The 13,474-nt window shown below is 40.6% G+C and overlaps 1 protein-coding gene across 1 annotated transcript in view; it reads right to left on the minus strand.

Annotated features, from left to right (window-relative positions):
* Positions 1 to 9,723: 9,723 nt before the first annotated feature.
* The window catches only part of LOC149779945 (uncharacterized), a 74,646-nt gene continuing 70,895 nt past the window's right edge, over positions 9,724 to 13,474 (minus strand). Inside the window, exon 12 of the mRNA XM_089936300.1 lies at positions 9,724 to 10,833. Coding sequence (XP_089792426.1) covers positions 10,726 to 10,833 — 108 coding nt within the window. The 3' untranslated portion in view covers positions 9,724 to 10,725. The remainder of the gene's footprint in view (positions 10,834 to 13,474) is intronic.

A 13,474-nucleotide genomic window follows, 5' to 3' on the forward strand; every position in this document is an offset into this window, starting at 1 on the left:
TCTGACCAGTGAAAAAATTTCTGACGAATCAGTCCTCTTATACCATTCAGGTACCAGTGGTTAAAGATCTGGTGACGTAACGGATGCAATTGTTCTTTACGTTTCACTTGTATTTTCACCAACTCTCGATAAATCCTTTCTCTCAACTCCTCAGGCAAGCCCAAAATGTACTCTTGTAAAGTATCCATAAGTATATACACTGTTTTTGGAATCGCTGGGTGGTAGCCAATAGCCTCGTTTAACTTTGTGCCTAATGTAATATCCACTCATAATCAGTCTTCTTGTACTTTGGAACAGAGCATAATTTAAAAACGGATGAATCACTTTGAGTTTGCGTTTCACTTGTATTTTGATCAGTTCTCGGTAAATGCGTTCTCTCAACTCCACAGGCAAAGCACGAATGTTCTCTAGCAAAGTATCCATGAATAGGTCATACTAAATCCTCTTTGGTCTGACACAAGAAATGTACTCTTTGCACAAACATGGTTTCACTTCAGTGTCGAATTTAAATCGTTGAGTCACTAATCTACACATTACAATTCGTTCAGAAGTTTCCTCTTTCACCAAGTTGACATTGTGTTCAAGATGTTGGTAATTCGTTAACTCTTCCTCTGGAATTCGATGCAGTACGTTTACAATGATGTAACTACAATCGTCCATACCAAACCAATCCTTTTTAAAACTAGAGGATCGTTGATCAATGTCTGTCCGATGGAACACTTTCAATTGAATCAATCCTTGTATAGCCTTCAGGTACCAGTGGTTCAAACACCGGTGACGTAACGGATGCAATTGTTCTTTACGTTTCACTTGTATTTTGACCAGCTCTCGGTAAATGCGTTCTCTCAACTCCACAGGCAAAGCACGAATGTTCTCTTGTAAAGTATCCATGAACAAATTATTATGGTAAGAAGTTACTTCAATGTCTCGGTCCCACTAAGGGTAAGTAATGACAATTCGGTGACCATCGAGCATGTTCAACGTAGGCCGAATCTTGCGGTTCCCAGTGGTGAAGTGACACACCGCAACTGAAGCACTTGACTTTATCTCCTTCGCCCAAGTAGAAAAATCCGGCTCTGGCTAATTCTTCGGGGGTCGGTCCTCCCAGATACTTTGGCCATTTTCCTTTGAACGATTGAAGACGATTTTCAAAGTCGCAGTATTCCGACAAACGCACAGGAAACGAATATTCGTCTTTCACAGGTTCGTTTCGATGAGGGTTGGGTGACATGAACAGGAGTTTGCTCAGGGCTGGATGACATCCGTAGGGGGGTAGACGTGAAGGTGAACATTCCCCTTTAAAACGAAACCCAGTAAAATGTCCAAGAGGACGAGCAGCATCGCTTTCGCACCCCACAGGTTTGACACGCACAGCATCACTTTCCATGATAGGGGTAGGGGCACTAAAGTTCCCATGATGCTTTACGGCATCGCTCAGGTCACAACGTACAGCATCGGTCCCATCGCAAGGCTCACAATCGCACTCGTCTGCAAACTCCGTTACGCAATTACAATGGTAACCACATGGACAATCGCAGTTTCCTTCCGGACATTTTCCGTCGCAATGCCTGGGTCTTATCCATCCAGTATTAGTCACACTAGAGAAAGATACAGCTTTTTTACAATCCCCAAACTGGAACGATGTCTCTTTCAAAGTATTCATCTTGTTCGCTCGGTCTTGGTAGTCACAATGAACTATCGATCTTGACCATAGCCCCCTTTTTATACTAGTCGCAATGCAGTCTCCAGCTTGTACATCTTTCCTTTTTTACGTTTTTTATGTCTTGTTTCGGAAGGTACCGTCTCTAAGGTACCGTCAACATTGTACCGTAGTGTGATGGGTGGAAAGGCCATAGAAAGGTAAGGGCAGTGCGGAGACCATCGAGTATGTTCCAGAATAGCTGAATCTTTATAGATACATAGATCCATTCGTAACTTCAGTCCGCAAGCGAAACACTGCACCTCGTATCCCAATCCTGACTCAGGTCCCAAGTAGACAAATCCTGTTCTAGCTAAAACATGCGAAGAAGGTAATCCTTCCCTATCCGTAGGCCATTTCTGAAACGTGTCCAATCGACGGGCACAATCACAATAGTCAGGTAAGAAGACTGGAAAATGGTAGGGTTTGAACTTGGAGTTCTCATCGGGTTTCTCACTCGATTCTTGCTGTGGCGAAGTCATCTTTCTGGTGGGGTAACTATCCTCTTACAACCAATGTTTTATACCAACGTGTCCATACGGTAAGGTGAAATGATTGGGAAGTCGAACTCGCTTCTGGTACACGATTTGATAAACTTTTTCCAAAGGTCGACTGACGATGTGGTGAGTGGGTAAACGTACAATCTTGTTCGGTTGGTGAGTGGTCACTTTAAAGTTTCCATCCTCTCCCGATTGCAAGGCTTCTTTCAATACCCCAAAGTTGACCACTCGACTGGTACGATAATTCAGAGTCAGTCCTTTCACTTTGCACGTCGTGTGCACTTCTCCTTGTTTGTCCCGGTATTCGTAGCCGTAATTTTTGGGACCGCCACTGACGAAACTTAGAATCTTGTCGTCGGGATGTTCGTCTGTCCAGGCTCCTAAACGGTCTCCTTCGATGTTAGGGTGATGTTGAATCGGGTGATGGATGTAAATGCAACTGTCCGTGTCAAAGTACAGGACGCGTTCTTCTAACAGTTCTAAAGCTTCGTACAATTTTAAGCGAGCATGGGCTGTCACGTAAGCCGCAATGATGACATTTCCAAAAGGGTCGTCTTGCACAAAGTCCAGATCTTCTTCGTAATTGACCAAGATCAAATTCTCTCGAACGACGTCCACGTGTTTCATGTATTTGGTTTTGTCGTGAATCATCTGGAAGTAGCGGGAAGGTTCTGTCAAATATTCCGTCTTGGGTAAACACGGTCGTTGTGCCATTTTGCCCCACAAGCAATTTAACATCACTTTGGCAAACGATCGCCTGCCTTCGTTTTTCTCGATGTGGTCTAAAGTGATACCTTCTTGTTCGTAATATTTCTCTTTGAATTGTATTTGGTCTTCGGGAGTGTGACACCAGGAAGGATAGCCGCTGGCTTCTTGTTTCAGTTTCAAAAAGGCATCCACGTAGTCGGCGAAAATGCCTTTCTGCGTGGGGTCACCCTTGCGGTATTGTTGTGTCTTGGGAAAGTGGCAAATTTCATACACTTCTAACAGTTGGTATCCCATGTCCAGAGCTTTGAACAATTCTACGCTGACCCAGGTTCCCGTCAAGGCACGTTCTTCCTGGCTGTGCTGACAAGGTTGGTCTTGGTTGCACGTTTCGGCACAAGTACGGCACAAGGGAAACATCAGTTTGCCTTGACAATGGTGAGGTAAGACGGGATGGTATAGGTTCGTGGGAGGCAAAACTTTACACTTGATCAAGCCTTCGTATTGTCGAATGTTTTTCAGGTCGATGTGTTCCGTCAGCAATTGCGGGTGCCCTACAGGAAAACGACAATATTTGCACACGTAGGGATACAGCGAACACACGTCCAAGTATTTGATTTCTTCTCCTTTCTCTTCGTCGGCTTGGTACAGCAAACAGGTGGCATTGGTCCTTCCTCCGTACAAACTATCCCTCGGGTTCAGCGGGTCCACGAACTGGTAACTTTCCACGAGGCGTTTAAACTCGGGATCGGTTTTCAAACGGTGATCGTACTCGTGTTCCCACATTTCCACCACTTGGTATCCTTGCTGTTCCAACTTTAGGCGCCGCTGACAAGTGTCCTGGTACAAGTATTCCATGGTTCGTTGCAAAAACTGATTTTTAGTGCCACGGTCAGGGTAACAGACGGGACATCCGTGAAATAAGCAACCGTTAAACTCGTACACGATCTTGGGGTTTTCTAAGTCCCAGCCATCGACCGAATACGTTCCGATGGTCTTTTCGCCCCCTCCGTTGCGGGCATGCTGAATCCACTTGTCTTCCTTGTCGCACAAGTAATGTAACCAACGTAGGGCTTTGACCGAGTATTGACGTTTGACAAAGTGGGTCGTTTGAGGACTGATGACAGCCACGGTCTTTTCAGGCATGAATCGTTGTCGATACACTAAGGAACACGCTTTGGCAATGGTGCAAGCTTCTTTCAAAGGATCGACCCCTCCGTGTTCCATGAACAGTTCTCGAAATTTTCCACAGCAACGCCGTAAAATGTCCACGTCGGAACGACAATACTTTAGCATTTCTTCCTGAAAGTCGAAAGGGTCCGAGGCGTGAGCCTGGTACCAAGCGTAGAAAGCTTCTCGTTGTTCGGTACGCATGTTGTCGGGGTCGTAATAGTGAGCCTCAGGCAAATGGGGTAGAACGGCATGTTGATTGGCTTCCGTACTGAAAAAGTGTGGAAAGTACCCTTTAGCCATTTCTGTCATTCCAAACGTTTTAGGCATTCGACTCAAAGGCATGGCCAAGTAACTCATCGAATCTTTAAACTGCACTTGTCCCACTTGCATGAAAATGATTTTGGCTCCGTTCAAAGTCACTTTAGGACGTTCGGTGCCTTGTTCCGTATAGTACCTCAAAAGAAACTGTCCATCGTATCCGGAGAAATTGTGAGCCATCACCGTGGCATGACGATGACAATCTCCGTAACGTTCGATGTCCTCTTGGCTCCACGTCTTGTCGACGGGGTCTAAGGCCCATTGGGCAAAATCGGCTAACGTGTTCGGTCCCCGAAAGATTTTTTCACGCCCTCCGGGTATCTTGCTGCAGTGAGGGCAATGACTGAAGATAGGTTCTTGAATGCACTTCTCGCACGCTCGATGAGCCACGCAGAAATTAGGAATGTGAATGCCAGTTTCTTGCATGCATTCGAAATCGAAAAAGATGAAATTGCCTTTCTTCTTGTGACCGTCCTCTTTCTCTGGTGGGGGTTGGTATTTTTGCACGTAACATTGGTGTTCCAAGTCCACGATGTGGTGACAAATGTGACATTTTTTCTTTCCTCGACATACGTGTGCCTTGGTATTATTGGTACGTATGACTTGTTCACACGTAGAGCACAATCTCAGCAGTTGACAAGCGCATTTCTTCTGTGAACCTTGCGTTTTCAGATGTTGTTGGTAACAGGTAGGGCTGACAAACGTGCGCAGACAAGTGGAACAAGGCACTGGTTCTTCGCTCAGACAGGGTGAAGAGGCCAAACATCCTGTGCATTTCGATCCACAATGCTTGTGTTGCTCTCGATTGTTATAACCATGGTCACATTTCTCACAGTAATAACCGTATTTCAGGAATCCGGTGATACTGGTAATGGTATCGAAATGTTCATCGTGATAATAGACATGAATGTATTTTCCGTCCTTAAAGTCTTGGCCTCGAAACAACAGAGGTCCGCGCACTTCTTGAGGGTGCACTTTCAAGGTGTAGCGTGGAGCTAGGGCATCTTGCAATTTTTGCATCTCAGGAATGCCACAGGGTGTGTCTTTGGACAGGCCAGCTTGTTGCAACAGGAGTTCTGCTTCGTTTCGTTGCTTGGCTCGATGGGAACGTTGAATAGTGTCCCAGGTTCTTTTCCATTCTACCGTGTCGTTCTTGTCGGCATAGGTTCGTCCCACCACGATGGCACGGGCTAAACACATCTGGTCATGAGAGTTGTTAATTCGGACGAGACTCTTTTTGGTGTTGCGAAGGTCGTCCACCAATAACATCTTTTTGCGTCCTGTCCCTTGAGGAGGAGAGACGTGGGTCATGTCCAGTGTGGCTTTACCATCGGTGATGTCAAACTGATCATTAGATTGTTGTACGTGTTGAATCTTGTCCATGACTTTGGAAGCAGTCAATTCTGCAGGGGTGCTAAACTCGATCCAAACAGGGGATTTCAAACCGTCGTGTTGTATGGAAAGTCTCAAACGATCGTCTTCTTTGGGTTGACATTGTCGCTTGAGTGCAGTGAGCAAAGAATCCCACACCTCAGTGATGAACACTTCTGCTTTCTCTAACGGCACTTCAGCCTTGAAATCTTTAAACTTCACCGTGTATTTGTAAGCCGTGGTTCTAAATTTTCTAGAGGAGCGCTTTTCCGTCTCTCGAATGTGATAGTACTTTTCAGGGTTGACAAAGGGTGGTGAACTTGGTTTAGAGGGTTTGGATTCTGGTTCACTCATGTCCTCTTCAAAATCACTGGCATGAATTTGTGCCAAGATTTCAGCCCTGGTACGAGGCGATAGATCACGTTTCTGCCTCTTACTTTCTTCTTCTTCTTTCTTCTCGAATGAATGGGATCGTTTCATCTTGAAAGCAAAAAGTCAAATGACTCAAGTTCAAACACCATAAACTACTTTATAGTCCTGGCAGACCAGCGTATATAAAAGGGTGTGTGTCTTGTCCTTTCACTATTCATTTCACTCTCAAGCCGAGCACAACGATGGAAGAGACTGACCAGATGGAACGTTTCGTCAGAGCTTTGCGAGGGGTCATTAGAAAATTCTCTTCAGACCAGCCTACGGACTACTCTCCTTCCTTTAGAGATAAAAGTCAAGATACCTGCTATATCTGTCAGAAGAAAGGGCATTGGTCTTCAGAGTGTCCAGACCGTCAAAAAAGAAAAAAAACAGGGACTAAAAGAGACAAAAGTCAAGATACCTGTTATTATTGTCAAGAAAAAGGACATTGGTCTCCAGATTGCCCCAAAAAGAAACAAGAGGAGTCAGAAGAAAAGAGGAATTCTTCAGAAGAAGAGAGGGATTCTTCAGAGGAAGAGAGGGATTCTTCTGAGGAAGAAAGAAGACAGGTGAAGAAAAAGAAACAGGAGAAAAAAAGAAGAAGGGAAGAAAGCGAGGAGGAAGAAGAGGAAAAGAGTGTGACGGTGAAGAAATTCAAAAAACAGAGAGACTAAACAAGGAGAAAAGAAGAAATCAATGAACTTATTATTAAAGTGTTGTGTTATAAATTGTGAATTGGATTGTAAAAAAATGGAGAAAAGAATAAATGAATGATATAAGGTAAGTGTCTTTGAGTTGTGATTTTAAAATAAGAAGCTACACTCACGCACTCATACACAGACACGTACTATAAGGGTAACATGGGTGAGTTTTTTTGAGTTATTGGCAAATTGAAATTGTATTTCTTTTCGAGAAATGTGGGTGGCCCTGAAAAGGGCCTTTTTTCTTCATGGTGTAGGGGTGAGTTTAAGCAATCAATTTTAACTGCCTTAAGCCTTTGCCACGGCCAAGGCCTACTTCTGGACTGCGTAATGTTGATGATGATTGGGTTGAAATCACTAAGGGTGGTACGGTAGGCTTAGTCACAGGGTTGACATGTTTGGCTCGGGAAGGTCGTATTCTCTTCGGTCGTGATAAAGAAGTCTGATACATTTGTTTCAGACTTCTTAACTCCGCTAAAATGTCCAACAGTACCGTGACCGTTTGATTTTCACCCTCTTGTTTCTTTGCTGCTACTTCTTCTTGCTGTTGTTTTTTTCTTACCTCTTCTTCTTGTTGCTGTTGCTGTAGGAGAAAAGCCTGTTCCGCTTCCTTTTGTCGTTGTATAAATTTCTCCAATTCTTCTTTCTGTCTCTGTCTAAAATTCTCCACTTGCGGTAATGAAGAAAGTAACGAAGGTTCCGGAACAAATTCTTGCGAGGAGAGAAAATCCACAAAATCCCAATTCACCTCTTCTGAAAGTAAGTCCGGGTTCCCTTGGGCAGTCTCCCCTGCTGGTGCACCCCACTGGATCGTTTTCTGAGTTTCCGTCATGTTGAATCACTGTCGCATAGATTGACTGCACACAAGCGCTAGCGAATCTATATTGACTACGTGACGTCACAGACTGCTCTCTTCGGATTGGATGCGAGCTGACTGAATTCTGTAACGCGTGTTAGGATTGGTAAATGAACTCAATCCGTTTCAATCCTTCCTCCGCCTATAAATAAGCGCCGTTCAATGCATTGATTCACCTGTTCTCGTCGCTTCAAGATGTGGACTACAGTTGAGTCATCCACCCTTGTGTCTTCCATGATGTTTCGGACAGACTTGCTCATGTATGTCCGATCGAAGTGGACCGTTGTCCACAGGACAAACACCAGCCTGTGGATACGTAGGATCTACGTCGAAAGACAAGGATGCCTGAAAAGAGTGCTGATGTACGGACCAACAGTAAGACGCAGCCTAAGGACAAGAAGAAGACCAATGCGGTGCCATTTATGTTAATGAATACATTAACATAAAACCCAAAGGCCCTTTTCAGGGCCAGCCATATTTCTCGAAAAGAGATAGTCTTTTGAATTGCCTACCCCTTTTTTAAATTTAAATTTAAATTTAAATTTTAAAAAAAACTTTTTAAAAAAAAAAAATCCCATGTTAAATTCCCCTTGTACGTATAGTATCCCACGATTTATTCCCATGTTAAATTCCCTTGTACGTAAAGTGTCCCACGATTTATTCCCATGTTAATTCCCCTTGTCCGTAAAGTGTCCCACGATTTTTCGCCATGTTAAATTTCCATTGTCCGTAAAGTGTCCCAAGGGTGTTTTTAATGCTAATTCCCATTGTCCGTAAAGTGTCCCCCTTCACTACTTACGCACAATATGTTGTGGCAGTCAATAGCAAAGTACCAGAAATGAAATTAAAGAGAAAAACAATACATGGATCCTCAGCCAACGAGTTTAATCAAGAGCGATTCAGACCAAGTGTTGGTGCATATCATGCAATTAAAATCGATCAATCTTTCTATTAGCCCAATTAGCGTTGTGTATTGAACAGAAGCCCCTCGCAAAATTGAGAAATTATCGGAAAATGGAGAAGAAAAAAAAACGCAAACCTAGCATACATGTGAAAACGCACTTATAGTCCAAGATTTTCTTTGAAAGTTATACAGTTTGTGACAGATATGTTTTGATAAGTAGCGCATGGAACCTCCAAATACGTTTATCGTATAGACCTTGATAACACTGAGTCTATTTTTATTCGCGCTTTATAGAGGGGATAGTGTAATACCCTCTATATGTCCGTCCCTCCGTTTGTTCGTCGTAACATCAATTAAACTGCTTGGTAGTAGTTCATGTTGGAACATCTGTATGCAATATGGTGACCATTTTTTGCAAAAAGGGGTATGGATTTGGGGATTCTGCTTTGCGATTCATGGGAAAGATTCAAAAGGGAAAAAAATAAAACATGCATTTACGGTGACATTTTTGTCATTTTTAAACGTTTTTAAACAAAATATGTACATGTCATAATATGAAGAGGAAACAGCACATGTAAACAGTTTGGGGGTCAGACATGTAATAAAACATGTGTGGGATTAAACATGTCTAGCATAGAAGTAGCTCTAGTTACCCATTTCTTATTAAATATAAATAAATCATCTATACAGAGCTGTCATGTAGTTTTAAATTCAACTGATCTTGCTTGAATTCTCAAGACCGCTACCGTGGCTTAAGCGGTTAGTGCGTCCGCCTTGGATGCGAGAGGTGGCGGGTTAGAATCCCGGCCAAATCATACCAAAGATTTATACAAATGGTACTAGCAATTGCCTCGCTTGGCGCTCAAGAGGTTAATGTTACGACTTGTCGGCCTGATGTCAGGATCATGTGACTGGGCGGGACATGATGGCATATGTCTGCGGCATGATGCCGCAATGCTAGACATCACTATAAATTGTAACACTACACACACTGTAGCGAAATGACTCATATTGTTAAACCTCGATGAAAAAACCCAACACCCACCGCACACACAACCACAGACGCAGGTGCGCACGCACACAAATCGAATTCTTGTGTATTTATTGCCATTACGTTCAGATCTAATAGCAAGTAACTGTTTTAAGATAGAATAGGAGGCAAGAACGGGAACAATACGTAAAATATCGTAGAATGTAACTGAGCTATCAAAAGTATCAATTAAACCGCTGACATAATTATTTTCCACATTTTTACTGGACAGAAAATCACACTCCAAGTACACGTGTGTACTTAGTCTGAAGGCACTACGACTGCAACTGTGATACATCATTTGCTACATGCAGATCTATATCCTACTTGTGTACAGGAGTTTACTTTCAGTTGCTCTTGGGAGTTATAGATGACATTTCAAAACATGGAGTCATATGCTATGTGAAATAAAATTGTCAGTGACTTTCGGGATCTTTCTCGCCATGTTCATTACCTTGAAAAATATGCTGTCCAATTCTCCTTGACCTTTTAGTATTGCATCACAATCTCTGAGTACGTCAGTTTGATAGGAGTTTTATTTCTGTTCTGTCGTCAAAAAATGTTATTACTTTGTTCCTCTCTCTCTTGTTTCTAGCTGCCATCTGAATTTTTATTACAAGCTTTCATGGCTGCTTTAACATTTTTGTGACCATATATGCGATGACGAAGTCCAATACGATTGAGTCCAAGGTCACAGCGGCAAGACAGCGTGAATTGGAAGGAATTGTTTGGATTTTATAATGATTGATGCCAGACAGAATCAGGCTCTATCAAGTCTATAGGAGCTATCATAAAATGCAAAAACTGTAATCGAAACTTAAGGAACTGTGAATGATAATGCAATCACTATTGATCCAGCTGGAAAAGTGACTATATTTTGTTCCCACTAACGTAGATTTGCACAAACAGGACATGTACTTGGCTTCAAATGTGTTCAAAACGGAACGATCTACACAAAAAATAATATGAATGTATATAATTAGTCTTAACAACTTTTAATTCATGATGCACGTCCTTGGATACAGTAGGAACCATTTATCGTGAATGAAAATAGGCATTAGACCCAATCAATAACGTAGAAATTGTCCGCGTTCTCCCAGAAGTTTGGGGATCCCTTTTGTATGTGCTTAATTTGAACTGGATTCCCACAAACTTGAGTGGCAACCTATGAAAAGAAAGTAGAAAAATATTAAAATGAAGTATTTGGTTCTAGGTATAGATTTATTCAAAATAATTTTCACAATCCATACCAAGCATTGGCTAAAACTATTCGTAGTGGGGTCAAGCGGTTCAAACAGTACATTTCATGTCCAGGTTATAGCACATACAAAAACTGTCCACATGGAGTAAAGATGGCTGACAATACGTAATAGCATGTCTAGATATGTATTTATGTATTAAACTTTTTTTAAATTAGAGTTTAACATAGCAGCTATTGCATAGAATATGTCACTTTGCAGAAATACACTTTGAATTAAGAAAAATGTGTATTAAATTTACAATTGTTTCACTGTGTATACATTTTTCCGCTTAAATATTTGTTTATATGTAATCTATATATCTAACTTTTGTTAAAAGACAAATTAACCTTTAATTCATTTTATGCAAAACCGTACTCTTTCTTTTTCGAATTTCTAATAGACTGAATGAAAACATATAAATTCTGTCGTAAATTTATCACAATACGCACTCCTCTAAGCACGGAGAAACTATGGAGACGTCATCTGGGTGATTAATTTTCACGCCGGATTTAAAAGAGCACTACTGCTTAATATGAAAAGAAAATATAAAATTCCATGAAACTAAACAGGAGTGTTGTCCCTGTTGTTATGTATATTTAACTTAATTGTTTGTTTGTTTGTTAGTTTAAATATTTTTTTTTAGTTCATTACATGCTATTGTAACGTAACACTGTATGCTGGACATGAACTTGTCCAAAATGTAGTCATTTCTGCCTGACCTGATTGACTTTTTCTTAAATTTCATTTTATGTAAATAACTTATATATATATATATATATATATATATATATATATATATATATATATATATATATATATATATATATATATATATATATATATATAAATTACTCTCTCTATTTATGGGCTTAATATCAGGATCTTTATTAATATAATAAGTAAATGTTTATTTGGGTCAGGGTTTTGGACTTTCTAAGTGAATTTTACAGGTTATGGTTTTGATTTTGTAAACATCAGGATCATTCTAGTAGATTATTTTCCATTAGGTAATTCATTTTTTTAAAAATAGAAAATGCTAATTGTGACCTGAGGTCAAGTAGAGAACTATACAATCTTGTAATTGTGAGGACTTGGTCATTCGTGCTTTAACATCTAGCACTTTCAAGTTGTAACATTTTGTGACCATTTGAGCTGAATTATGCTTTTTCAAATTATTGAATTCAAGTGATTATTTTCTCCGGAAATAAAGAGTGCTCTGATAAAATTCTTTGATGAAGACATTCACGGGAACTTATATTGAATTCAAACCTGGAATTACATTTCTGGGATTCAATAAAAAGACCGTTGACACATAAACACTTCAATAGCTACCACAGACACGTCATCGACTTCAGTTTTGGGATTTCTTCGGGACTTTTACTGAATTTATTCAGGACTTTAAATTACTAGTACTTGTGTCTGTAATTCTTAGATTATTTTGGGATTTAATTCGCAATACTGTAAGTTCTTTTTTCCCCTTTTCACTGTGTATTCTAGGGAAATAAATTATTTGTTGAATTTTACAAAGCTTGTTGCTTTTCACTCTTTTTTGTTACTTATTTTAAAAGTTCAGGCTCGTAACACATCTTCTTGCCCATTATCTAAGTGTATGACTGCAGTGCATGCTATCCACATATTCAGAAACTGTTTCCTATGTCATTAAAATTGCTTAATTCAAAGAACTGTTGCTGTTAAACCACAATTTAGTTGATTTATTCATCATGTCCTATTTTAGCAGGGTTTCATAATATGAATTTGTTTATATTCCTTATTCGTTTGATTGTTTCAGGTATCACATCACATAAAGGACCTTTAAAACCATAGTTTAACAGACTTAGTCAAGTCTGCTTAGCAGAGGCCTACCAATGATCCTCCCATATTCGAATCCAAACCGTTTTATCTGTTTAGACCCATTGTCAACATATGAAAGAAATTTTATGGTGAAGGATTCTATTTATATTGCTATCCTGATCAGATACATTCTTTATCTACAGTGTTTCCAAAGAAAGGCGTTAGTTTATGTTTGCAAAATACATTTAAATTTGTGTTATTGGAAAGAGCAAAGTGATGTTTTTGTACGAATATTTGCAAGTAAAATACATTTAAATTTGTGTTATTGGAAAGAGCAAAGTGATGCTTTTGTACGAATATTTGCAAGTAAAATAGCGTTGCTAGTAGTGAAGGGGGGCACTCTACGGACAATGGGAATTAGCATTACAAGACCCCTTGGGGCACTCTACGGACAATGGAAAATTAACATGGAGAAAAATCGTGGGGCACTCTACGGACAAGGGGAATTAACATGGCAATAAATCGTGGGCCACTTTACGGACAAGGGGAATTTAACATGGCAATAAATCGTGGGTCACTCTACGGACAAGGGGAATTGAACATGGGATTTTTTTTTAAAAAAAGGGTAGGCAATTCAAAGACTATCTCTTTTCGAGAAATATGGCTGGCCCTGAAAAGGGCCTTTGGGTTTATGTTAATGTATTCATAAACATAAATGGCACCGCATTGGTCTTCTTCTTCTCCTTAGGCTGCGTCTTACTGTTGGTCCGTACA

This window comes from Sinohyriopsis cumingii, chromosome 16, assembly GCF_028554795.1.
Source record: "Sinohyriopsis cumingii isolate HCF-2022 chromosome 16, ASM2855479v2, whole genome shotgun sequence".
NCBI classification, from domain to species: Eukaryota; Metazoa; Mollusca; class Bivalvia; order Unionida; family Unionidae; genus Sinohyriopsis; species Sinohyriopsis cumingii.